Raw genomic sequence first — 12,396 nt, 5'->3', positions numbered from 1 at the left:
CTTTCCAGAGTTAACTTGAAAGTTGCAATCTCATGATTATCCTAAGATTTACCCAAAGAGGGAAAACAGAATCAACCACATATACACTGCTCAAAAAAATAAAGGGAACACTTAAACAACACAATGTAACTCCAAGTCAATCAGACTTCTGTGAAATCAAACTGTCCACTTAGGTAGCAACACTGATTGACAATCAATTTCACATGCTGTTGTGCAAATGGAATAGACAATAGGTGGAAAGCATAGGCAGGTAGCAAGACATCCCCAATAAAGGAGTGGTTCCACAGGTGGTGACCACAGACCACTTCTCAGTTCCTATGCTTTCTGGCTGATGGTTTGGTCACTTTTGAATGCTGGCGGTGCTTTCACTAGTGGTAGCATGAGACGGAGTCTACAACCCACACAAGTGGCTCAGGTAGTGCAGCTCATCCAGGATGGCACATCAATGCGAGCTGTGGCAAGAAGGTTTGCTGTGTCTGTCAGCATAGTGTCCAGAGCATGGAGGCGCTACCAGGAGACAAGCCAGTACATCAGGAGATGTGGAGGACTCTGTAGGAGGGCAGCAACCCAGCATCAGGACCGCTACCTCCGCCTTTGTGCAAGGAAGGACAGGAGGAACACTGCCAGAGCCCTGCAAAATGACCTCCAGTGGGCCACAAATGTGCATGTGGCTGCTCAAGTGGTCAGAAACAGACTCCATGAGGGTGGTATGAGGGCCCGATGTCCACAGATGGTGGTTGTGCTTACAGCCCAACACCTGCAGGACGTTTGGCATTTGCCAGAGAACACCAAGATTGGCAAATTCGCCACTGGTGCCCTGTGCTCTTCATAGATGAAAGCAGGTTCACACTGAGCACATGTGACAGACATGACAGGGTCTGGAGACAACGTGGAGAACGTTCTGCTGTCTACAACATCCTCCAGCACGACTGGTTTGTCAGGATCAGTAATAGTGTGGGGTGGCATTTCTTTAGGGGGCCGCACAGCCCTCCATGTGCTCGCCAGAGCTAGCCTGACTGCCATTAGGTATTGAGATGAGATCCTCAGACCCCTTGTGAGACCATATGCTTGGCCCTGAGTTCCTCCTAATGCAAGACAATGCTAGACCTCATGTGGCTGGAGTGTGTCAGCAATTCCTGCAAGACGAAGGCATTGATGCTATGGACTGGCCCGCCCGTTCCCCATACCTGAATCCAATTGAGCACATCTGGGACATGTCTCGCTCCATCCACCAACACCACATTGCATCAGAGACTGTCCAGGAGTTGGGGGATGCTTTAGTCCAGATGTGGGAGGAGATCCCTCAGGAGACCATCCGCCACCTCATCAGGATCATGCCCAGGTGTTGTAGGAAGGTCATACAGGCACGTGGAGGCCACACACACTACTGACCCTCATTTTGACTTGTTTTAAGGACATTACATCAAAGTTGGATCAGCCTGTAGTGTTTTTTTCCACTTTAATTTTGAGTGTAACTCCAAATCCAGACCTCCATGGGTTGCTAAATTTGATTTCCATTGATAATTTTTGTGTGATTTTTTTGTCAGCACATTCAACTGTGTAATGAACAAAGTATTTAATAAGAATATTTCATTCATTCAGATCTAGGATGTCTTATTTTTGTGTTCCCTTTATTTTTTTGAGCAGTGTACTTAATCCATTCCAATGACCCCTATCTTGAATCCTAGAAGTCTCAAGCTCTGAAGAGTAAATGCTTGGTTTCTTTATAATAAGGTTCTATTTGTCCATGATTTGGTAAGATGCATTGCAAAATGTGATCTATATTGCAAAACTTGTCAGGTAAGAATCATTATGTATGTCAGATACTACCCTCCTAGGTTTTACATCTTTCGTCAACCTTTATGCTAAGTTTGGAGGAGAGGAGTTTATTAATTTTAATTAAATAAGTAATTAAAATACATATAGGTTTTATCTATAAAAACAACCTAGGTAATCAAGAGCCCCATTTTTAAGATAGTGGAATGTGAACATCTGTAGAGACAAAGATTTTTCTGGGATGGCCACCCTACTGCTTATAGTAATCCCATAGAGATATTTTAAAATATCTATGACTCAATTCCTTCCTAATAAAATACATAATAGATTCACAGTTCAGATGGCTAAATTCTTGCAAGGCAGAAGTAAATACATTCTCACTTTCCAATATAGTGAGAACTTATCTAACCACAGAAAATATAGTCCTCTCAAATAATCTTGTATTTATCTACTGTGCATTTGCCAAAATAAATCATGATTGACAAGGTAAAATGGTTATCAATATTGAGGCAGGTGATGAACCCCATTGGATAGATGACACTATCAACATGCTACTGAAGAAGAGCTTAGATGTTGTGAGATACTGATGATACTGTTTAGGTTAAAGCCTTCAGTGATTGCTGAAGCTGAAAGATAGCATTATACTGAGAACATAGAGCATAAGAAATACAAACATAGGAAGATTCAACACAGTGAAGAATTAAATGACTTGTCTATACATTGGCTTCTGATGCATCAGCAAATTGAAATTAAACTGGAAATTGTTATTTTCAATCCCAAAATCATATTCTTTATAGTCAGAATATGAAAAACAAAGAAGGAATGTTATTGTTCCTTCAGAATGATATAGTAAAGCATTTAAGCATTTAAGTAAAAAGCTGTCACTGACTAATACCACTTAGATTTCACAGTCAACCTTTTTGTATGATGGTTATTCAACTGTATGTCCCAATCACTGATGGAGAGAGAGTGGGGGGGAGGGAAGGAGAGAGAGAGAGTGAGAGAGAGAGAGTGTGTGTGAGGTGATAATCAGGTTCAATCTGAAATAGACAAAATGTACAAATAAGATGTGCTGCTTGGGGTTGGAGACTGGAATGAGACTGGAAAATTGGAAATGCAGCTAGTTCCCATCTTATGATAATTGAGCCCAAATTGCTAACTAAAACAGTAAAGTGAGCTTTGCTCCATTTTATGAGCTTTCTTGCCACAGTTGTTGAATCACTAGTTGAATCACAGTTGTTGAATCACTAAAATTATTAAGTTAGTAACTTGATTGTTAAGTGAATCTGGCTTCCCTATTGAATTTGCTTGTCAGAAGGTTGCAAAAGGTGATGGGCACACTGCAGCTGTCATAACTATGAGTGAATTACCAGGTGTCTGGATTTTGATCACATGACCATGGGATGCTATGACGACTAAAAATATGAAAAATGGTCATAAATAACTTTTTTCAGTGCCATAACTAAACAGTTACTAAACAAATTGTTGTAAATCAAGGACTACCTGTAGTACAAAGGAAAATGTAGTTTTACTTTGCAACCTATGATAATAAAACTGCTGGATAACTTACCAGTTTCTGACAATAGAATGATTTCATCTATGTTAATGAATTCTTAAAGCTACTAATATATTGAATATATGTATAGATATCACCATTTTGTTCATTTTACTCTGTAATAGTATATGGGTGTTTTTGAACCTTAGGAACTTTTAAGATGACAGACTTCAAATTTCAGAATGCTCTAGAGTAGACAGACTGTTGTCTGTAGAGTTTAAATCCATACACTTGAAGATGAAAACAATGTTCCATGGATGTAAATTTTGAACTTTGAAGGATAGAAAAAGTTTGCTGTTGGAAAAGACTCATGATAGCCATGAAAACAAGCAAATGGGTCATAAAACAAAACAAATCAGGACTGTCATTCAAGTCACATGAAGCAAGTATCTGCCTCATGCTATAATATTCTTTATACATGAGAAAACCCAGTCACATTGAGAAATCTGTTACGTAGGGAAATGTGGAAGGAATGTGAAGTTTGGTCTAGTGGTTAAAGCACCAGGCTAGAAAGCAGGAGACCCTGAGTTCTAATTCCGCCTTAAGCAGGAAAGCCAGCTGGATGACTTTGGGCCAGTCACTGTCTCTCAGCCCAACCCACCTTACAAGGTTGTTGTGGGGAAAATAGGAGGAAAGAATATTAGGCATTTTCACCCCCATAAGAGTTGTTTATAAAAAATAATAAAGATGGGATATAAATATAAATACCCCCAGCCATTTCTGTCACTGGTTTCTAACAAAAACAGAGATAACATCCATAGTAACTATCTCTCAGAAAACAGCAGAGGGAAATCTACTGTTCTTGGGTCTTTTTTCCCCCTCACGCTCCCTATGAGTTCAAAGGCAGAGTTCAACCCCGCCAGCCGATAGACTTAGATGAACTAGTCACTACTTTTCGGCAGTGTTACATTTTAAATGGCAAAAGACAGCTTTGGATCCACAACCGTATCCCAAATGACGTTGAAATTCAACCCGGAAGTCCTTTTTTTAAAAAAAACAAACGTATGTCTATTTTTGGAATCTCTGTTTCAGGCAGTAGCTTCCGCTTCCGATAGGAGTCCCGCCCTGATCAGGATGAGCGGAGTAGGGAAGAAGCGCGACGCATCTGATGGTAACGCAACTAGAAATTCAAAGAGGAAAGTGGTCTAGGGTGTTAAGTGGATCCCTAATCCTCTTCCGCTTTTCTTATACAGCAGGGTGCGCTTATCGTAAAACCACCTTTATTATGTGTGTGTGTGTGTGTGTGTGTATGTATGTATGCATGCATGCATGCATGTATGCATGTATGTGTATATATGGTATTCAGCTTTGTTCGGGTATTTTCCCACGTCATTATAGTTGTGCTTTTAAAGTTGTAGCAACGTTTCAGCAGAATCTCATCTGCCATCATCAGGCTTCAGAAGCCTGATGATGGCAGATGAGATTCTGCTGAAACGTTGCTACAACTTTTAAAAGCACAACTATAATGACGTGGGAAAATACCCGAACAAAGCTGAATACCATACATATAAATACCCGCGAAAACTTAAATATATATATATATTTCATCAGATATATATATATCTCCTTCACGACAAACTCAACTATAGGATGTAGAGTTAGGATCTTCACATTCCCCTTCTCTCTTTTATTTTTACAATGCCCCAATTGGACACCTTCCAAATATAGCATTTTACACTTCCCACCATCATCAGGAAAACTATGGGAGTGCTGCCGCTTTGGAAAGGCTACAGTGGAACGTGATTTTCCCCTCTTTGTCTGATACGTACTTATTTTGTAACAATGTTTACTCTTAAAAAATGGAATTAAAAAAAATACCAGCTAAAAATGCAAACTAAGAAGAAAAAGGAAAAAATATTTTTATGCATATCAATGGTCACTGTTCTACTAACGAATTCACTATTATAAATAATACAAAATACTATAATGTAAGCTATTATATAATACAATATATTAATATTGTACGATATCACAGAATCTCTACCATAATAAGACATATTGCTGGAATATTGACAAAGCTGCACAGTGTTTGGTAGCTTTGCAGTAAGCTTCCCTGCTTATGGCCTTGTGGCCTAGCAATTTTTTTAATAGATGGAGAAAATTATTCATCCAGTCAGGGGTTTTCAAACTTGACAGCTTTAAGACTTGTGGACTTCAACTCCCAGAATTCCTCCTCCAGTTATGTTAGCTCAGGAATTCTGGGAATTGAAGTCCACAAGTCTTAAACTTGCCAAGTTTGAAGACCCTTGCTCTAGATGTTAAACTATCTATAAGAAAAGACTATTTCATTCTGTTTTTATGTGATTTTCACATATGTTAGTCTGTTGTCATAATTTTATTTTTTCCTTTTTGATTTGGAGACTATGCTGCCATCCTGTTACGTTATCTTCAGGAGCAGAACCGGCCTCACAGTGCTCAGGATGTCTTTAGCAACTTACAGAAACAACATGGATTGGGCAAGACGGTAAGACAAGGTGTCAAGAGGTGCACTGTGGGAATTGTGTTAACTCCAGTGATCAAAATAATATTGGAGTTCACTTTCTTTTGTATGCTAAATTCTTCAGATTGGGTATTTTAACTTAACATAATCCTAATATAGAAGAATAATGTATGTTCATAATATTCATGATATGAACCATCCTTGAAGAAACTTGATTGGCTAAGAAATACCATTACTGTTTCTCTGCTTATGGGATCATTTTTATTTGTACTGTGTTATGCAGCATATTACACTTCAAGCAAACACATTCACATATTGGCACTAACTCCCCACTACCTGAGTTGACAGATTTCTTTTGAAATCCAATGTGCATTTTTTAAAAGTTTTAATTTTTAAGACAAACGTATACAAACAAAACATAAAAACATAAAACCATCTTCCATTTTATATACATTAGTGTGTCAGTTGGTTACAAATCTTTTGTGCTATCCTTTTGTAGTCATTACTCACAGTTTATATCAATTTTCACATTGTCAAACTAACATATGCTTATATATTTATCAGTTATTAATCATCCATGACTAAACTATTTATTCCATCATTTTATACGAGATATTCCAAATTTTGTTTTAAAATTTATATTATACTTTCATCCAATGGTTATATATGTCTATATTATATTTTATATTAATCTATTAAACTTCTATTACAAAATTATTTAATCTATTACATTACCATGTCTTTTTGTCCAACCATTGATAAAACAAATCCCATATCATATAAAATTTCAAATGTCAATTTACTCATTTCAGCACAGTCCATAATTTTCTTAATAACTTCCTCCTGCATAGGTATTTTATCATTTTTCCAATTCTTAGCAAATACAATTCTAGCCGCTGTTAAAACATTTACAATCAAATATTTCAGCTCTTTGTTGTATATTTCCAGTATAATTCCCAATAAAAAGATATCTAGTTTAAAGTCTATATGTTGTTTTATCATTTTTTCCAACCATGTGTGGATTTTAGTCCAATATTTTTTTGCATCCGAGCATGTCTACCACATATGGTAATATGAACCAGGTATCTGATGACATTTCCAACATTTATCCGATTTATTCTTAAACATTCTCGTAAGTCTTGTCGGGGGGTAGATGCCACCTGTAAAACATCTTATACAAATTTTCTTTATATGCAGTTGACATTGTCATTTTATAATTTTGAGACCACAATTTTTGCCATTTTTCTAAATCAATCCCATATCCAAAATTCCCCCCCCCAAGCAATCGTCGTTTAACTTGTTTCTCCTCCAAATTAAATTCTAATAAATGTCCATAAAGTTTTTTAATTACCTTTTCATCAGTACCCATCAAAATTTTGTCTAAATCAGTCAACTTATCATAAATACCTTCTGTTTTAAAATCTTTGTCAAATCTAGATTGTATTTGCAAATATGAAAACCAGTTCATTTTTACACCTTGTTCTTCCAATGCTTGCATAGATTTAAGTTCATCCTTTTCATTCAGTATTGAAATCCAATGTGCATTTTTAACAATTGTGCTCAGTTCTCCTATAGCAAAGAATTTTCTGTCAAATTTTCATCTTCCTTTAAATGTTCAAACAATTTGCAGTTTTAATTTCAGTCCTCCACTTTGTTGTGAATTTTTCTCATTCTGCATCTTCTTGTTTTCTGTTTGATTTAGGCTGTAGTGAAGGCACTGGAGCAGTTGGCTCAGCAAGGGAAGATCAATGAAAAGATTTATGGGAAACAGAAGATTTATTTTCCAGATCAGGTAAAATGCCATTCTGTGAAACTTAAATTTAACTTCTACCAGCTCAGGGGGGAAAAACAAAAAACAAAGCCTCAGCAAGAAACCTAACTCAGTCTGTTTCAGGACTGCCGAACATCCATGTGCTTTTCTAAAACCAATAACGACAATCAGATCTAGATCCATCTTATATACCAACTGTTACACATCTTCAACTTCTCTTTCCCAGAGTCTTTTAGTAACTTAAAAACTTCTACAAGTTAGAATTAACTTCTGATCTCAGTTTGTCTTATTAGTTAGCTACATTAAATATTTGTTTGGGCTTCTGGCTAGATATGTGAATAACCAGCAGGAACAGCCAGCAGGAAGATGTGTAATAGCTGGTACATAAGATGGATCTAGGTCACCAACTTTTGTGGCTTGGCTGGGGGAAGGAGAGGGGAACTGGGCTGCACGAGCACACATGCGTATGTAGCTGGATTGTAAGTCGAGCTGTGTACACACATGCCTGCATGCTGGCCTGCCATACACACGAGTTGAGTTATATGCACGTGTGTGTGCACTGGCCCACCACTTGCGTGAGTCAAGCTGCACATGCGTGTGCATGTTGCCAGCCTGTGGCAAGGTTGCAAATAGGCCACAGCCTGGTAGTGGGCCATAGCCTGTGGGTTGGGGACCCCTAATCTATACAGCTTTTGAAGCACGACTGAATGCATGCCATGAAGGTATTGGCCTGGGACATAGGAAAGCCACATTCACATCTCTTCTTATCCTCCAAGTGACTTTGAGCCAGTTACTGTCTCTGCCAACCAATTTCATGGAGCTGTTCTTTGCAGGGGTGAACCGAGAGAGGGTGTGCCATAATTTTTCATGCATTCTGAGTTTCTGAAGGAAGATGGGACAGAAATCTAACAAAAGAACAATTGCATAAATAAAAATATTAGTTACCAGGAAACTAAAATTGAAAGTTATCACTCTGTAGTAGAGGCATGTGAGCTTCCCATATGAATCCATTTAACCAGCAGTTGACAAATACTGAACTAGATGAGCAGATGGTGAAATTTTCTTATATAAATTAAGTTGAAATTTAATATTACAAGACAAAGTTTTATATAGTTGCCTGAAATTTTTAAGCACCAGAGATACAAGCTTGGTGGAGATGCTGCTTTAGTTTTATTAAATAAGCAAATAGTTTCTCATCTGAAAATTATTTCTTTGTAAATTGATAATGATTGTTTTGGAAGAGAAGTGCATTGGCTGAAAATATTATAAGGATAGTACAAGTATATATGATGGTTTGGTTTTCACAAAAACCTGATTGCTTGGAATGTGGTTTATTCCATTATAGTATACATAAAATATATACATAAAACTTCTGCTGGTCATCTTAGATTAATGCTCTGTCCTATACATGTTTTTCCAGAATCGTTTTGGTAATACAAGTGAATCAGAACTCAAGGGCTTGGACAATGAGATTTCAGAACTATCTGGCAAAGTTCAGACACTCCAACAGAACTGTCGTCACATGGAATCAGGTATGTTCAGGAAAGTTAAATCAGTTTGTTGACTGTGAATACTTGTGCAATTGAGTGCTTGAATGGCATGGAACCTTTGGAAACTGTTTGTATCTGAGCTGCAGCTTAAATGCCTGGAAGTTTCCCATTGACCAGTGCCATTTCAGCTATTGTAACTAGTAATTCCATTCCAGAGCTGAAAGAACTGAAGGGCTCTATGACAACCCCAGAGATGGTTAAAGAAATTGAAGACTTAAAAAAAGATTGTGCCAATTATACAGAGAAACTGGAACGGATCAAATCTGCTGCCAATCATGTGTCCCATGAGGAGAAAGAAAAGGTAACGAAGGGAAGGTCCAGTGACAGAGAAAGGGATGGTTCAGACTGCCCATTCTGGTTGCCCTGCTATCCTATACTAACCATATATAAGGGCAGTGGAATTGCCGAATATTCCAAAATTATGTCGAGCATCAGAGAGAGAAGAGACCCAGGACTCCAAAACACATTATTCTTTGCTAATAATAAAATCTTTATTATGGCCATAGACCAGCATATAGAGGGTTAAGATGCAGTCAGGTAAAAACAGATTAAAAAACAAGAAAACCTAAAAGGTATAAAATAGAAAGTATATATAAAAATCTAAAGGGAAGAGTAGAAATATTAAGTATAGGGTAACATAAGGCTTAATATGTGGAAGATTATATCAAATTACATAGTACTCTAATACAAAATTACATACTCTACATGCTCATGTTTAGTTTATGGCACATGTCATTAGCCAATGACTTGTACAGAAACTTGCAACATTGTAAATCTTTGCTAACAATTCTTCATGGGATCTGGAGAATTTGCACAAACTCAAGATCATTGAAAATCTAATTGTCTAATTAAAATCTAATTCTAATTGGCATGAAATGGGGATAAACGTGAACACACTTAAGGCCCTTTTCTTGCAGGTAGTTTGTCAACTCAGTTTTGGATGCTGTAGCTTCAGCTACATCAAAGCTGGTTGCAGTCTGAGCTGTTTCATAGGACCTGAAAACAAAATTGCTTGGGTTTTGTTGATTGTAGGTCTACAATGAGAAAAAACTGTACTGCAGAGAATGGCGTCGCCGCAAGAGAATGGTAAGACACAATTATTTACAGTTTAAAGATGATATAATTGTATTGAGTATGTATATAGGAAACCAACAGAATACATTCTAAATATACTATTTTTCAAGTGTAAAAGATTCAAGTGATGGCTTACAATATACAGCTGCAGACTCAATTGCATGCATAATTTAATCTGGTTATTGAATGAAGGGATTCCTATTATCTGTTAAACTAATAGTGCATTCTTCTTTTTGTGTTGAAAATAATTTGCTTATTCGTGTCAGAAGCATCAAAATTAAAATAAAACATATGGCATAAAATTTAAAACATAAAATACAAGATTAAAATATGTACAAGTTAATTGTAAATAACGTTTTTTTTTTTGGCATGGGTGTTTTGTGAGACATGGTCTATTTATTTCTTGATAATAGAAAGAATAACTGATTACTGTAATACATTCTACATGGGCTACCCTTCAAAAGTAGAAGCTTCAGCTGTTGAAAAATGTAGCAATATGGAAAGTTATGTGCTCTAAAAACTTCACCTTCATTTTCATCATGTAATTGTTAGACCACTAGATTCTTGGAAACCAAATCCTTGATCTTTTGAATCAATTATAATAAAAATATGGCAAATGGATTATTGAAAAGGTAGCATAACAAATAATTGTGAAAAATACTTCATTTTTCTTAAATCAGTATCTGTTTTTTAACAAAATATTTCATTTTTATTTTTAACAAGAATTTAATACGAAGTTTTGTATCTCCTTAAGATGAACATTCCTGCTGTCTTTTTTCTTAACTTACTGTTTTAATCATATTTAAGTCAAATGATAGAAAGTGTTATGACTTAGATCTTGAAAAATGGATTTTATTTTTATCATTATTGTCTATGTTATTTTGAGAAATGTTGTTTTCAAGATTTATGGAATAACTTTCCAATTGCTTACCAGCCGTGTTTTCAACTAGTTATAGACAAATTCATATATTTTTGTCCTATAATTACCAAACCGGTTATTTCTATCTGCCAATCTTTGTAGAAATGATGCCAACTAAATGTATGACATAACTTTCTCAAACAGGCAACAGAATTACTTGATGCAATCCTTGAAGGCTACCCAAAAAGCAAGAAACAGTTCTTTGTGAGTATTACATATAAACTGATATTAAGAGCCACAGGGATATAAGCAGGCCAGTGGTCAGTTCCAACTGTAGATCGTTCAATTATCGGGCTAGTTACGGTCTGCAGAATGCTCTTTTCATTTATTACACCTTAAAAGAATATGTGTTGTTTCTTATTCAGGAGGAAGTTGGCATTGAGACAGATGAAGATTTCAATGTTACAGTACCCTCTGTGTGAACCAAGATCTCATCTGTGTAATTGAAATCTAAGCATTCAAGTTTCAGTTTCTCATATTCTGTTGCTCTGATTTTCAGAATTTAAAAATATTTGCATTCATTGGGTAAAAGCACACCTCCCATTTTACACTGTTTAGTTTTTTCCTAGTATTCACCATAGGATTTCCTAATCTGTCTGATTGTTTTGTTCTTAAAGTAGTTAGAACAAAAATTTAATATGCATTTGAGAATATGAGGGAGGGGGCTCAAAATACTTGAATTCTGATAGTATTGTTTTTTCTGTAATTGGCCCTGCATGTTGTATTAACAGCATATTATGCCATTAACTACTATTTAGAGTGAGCTAATTATTCCACCAAGAATTGGGGGAAATTTTAATGTCAATTGTTACTTAGCCATCATGCTTTGCTTTATGCTGAAAGTCACCTTGTGAGATGCAAACAAATTTAATACATTTTCTCCAAGCTAATTGGGAAATTGTGAGAGGGTAGAACAACTGGGTTTACCACTTCTTTGTTACATGGAAGAAAAACAATGTACCTTGGAAAATCGATATTAAAAGATTAGTTTCCTGACTTGGGCAAGTGGCTATTTAGTTATTTAGTTTACTCTATTGTCATTGCACCTCGTAAATGAAATTAAATGCCATCTTCAGTGTACATTATAACTATAAAAATAAAACACAAGCACATATCCTTCACATTCTATACAATTGAATTGAAAACCTGATGTTGCATTTATTTGATATTTAACCTATTAGATTAGATCAAATATCGGCTTACTTCTGTATGGTTGCATGTGACTGGCAGTTGCATTACAAGATCATATTACCAAAGTTTGTGAGTAAAATACAAATTTTCAGTAGCAAAAGAATTTGAATAGCACAAAAA

General features: G+C 36.2%; 1 protein-coding gene across 1 annotated transcript; it reads left to right on the top strand.

The window, feature by feature from the left end:
• The first annotated feature begins 4,384 nt into the window (after positions 1 to 4,384).
• PSMC3IP (PSMC3 interacting protein) lies at positions 4,385 to 12,081 on the top strand. Its single transcript, XM_026679838.2, has 8 exons — positions 4,385 to 4,442; positions 5,692 to 5,795; positions 7,474 to 7,563; positions 8,963 to 9,074; positions 9,248 to 9,393; positions 10,125 to 10,178; positions 11,230 to 11,289; positions 11,451 to 12,081. Exons 1-8 carry the CDS (start codon positions 4,406 to 4,408, stop codon positions 11,505 to 11,507), a joined length of 660 nt encoding a protein of 219 aa, XP_026535623.1. The 5' UTR covers positions 4,385 to 4,405; the 3' UTR covers positions 11,508 to 12,081.
• Positions 12,082 to 12,396: the final 315 nt, after the last annotated feature.

This window comes from Notechis scutatus, chromosome Z (genome assembly GCF_049901735.1).
Source record: "Notechis scutatus isolate UNSWTSFEM ecotype Mainland chromosome Z, rNotScu1.2, whole genome shotgun sequence".
NCBI lineage: Eukaryota > Metazoa > Chordata > Lepidosauria > Squamata > Elapidae > Notechis > Notechis scutatus.
This window is presented reverse-complemented; position numbering and strand designations above follow the sequence as displayed.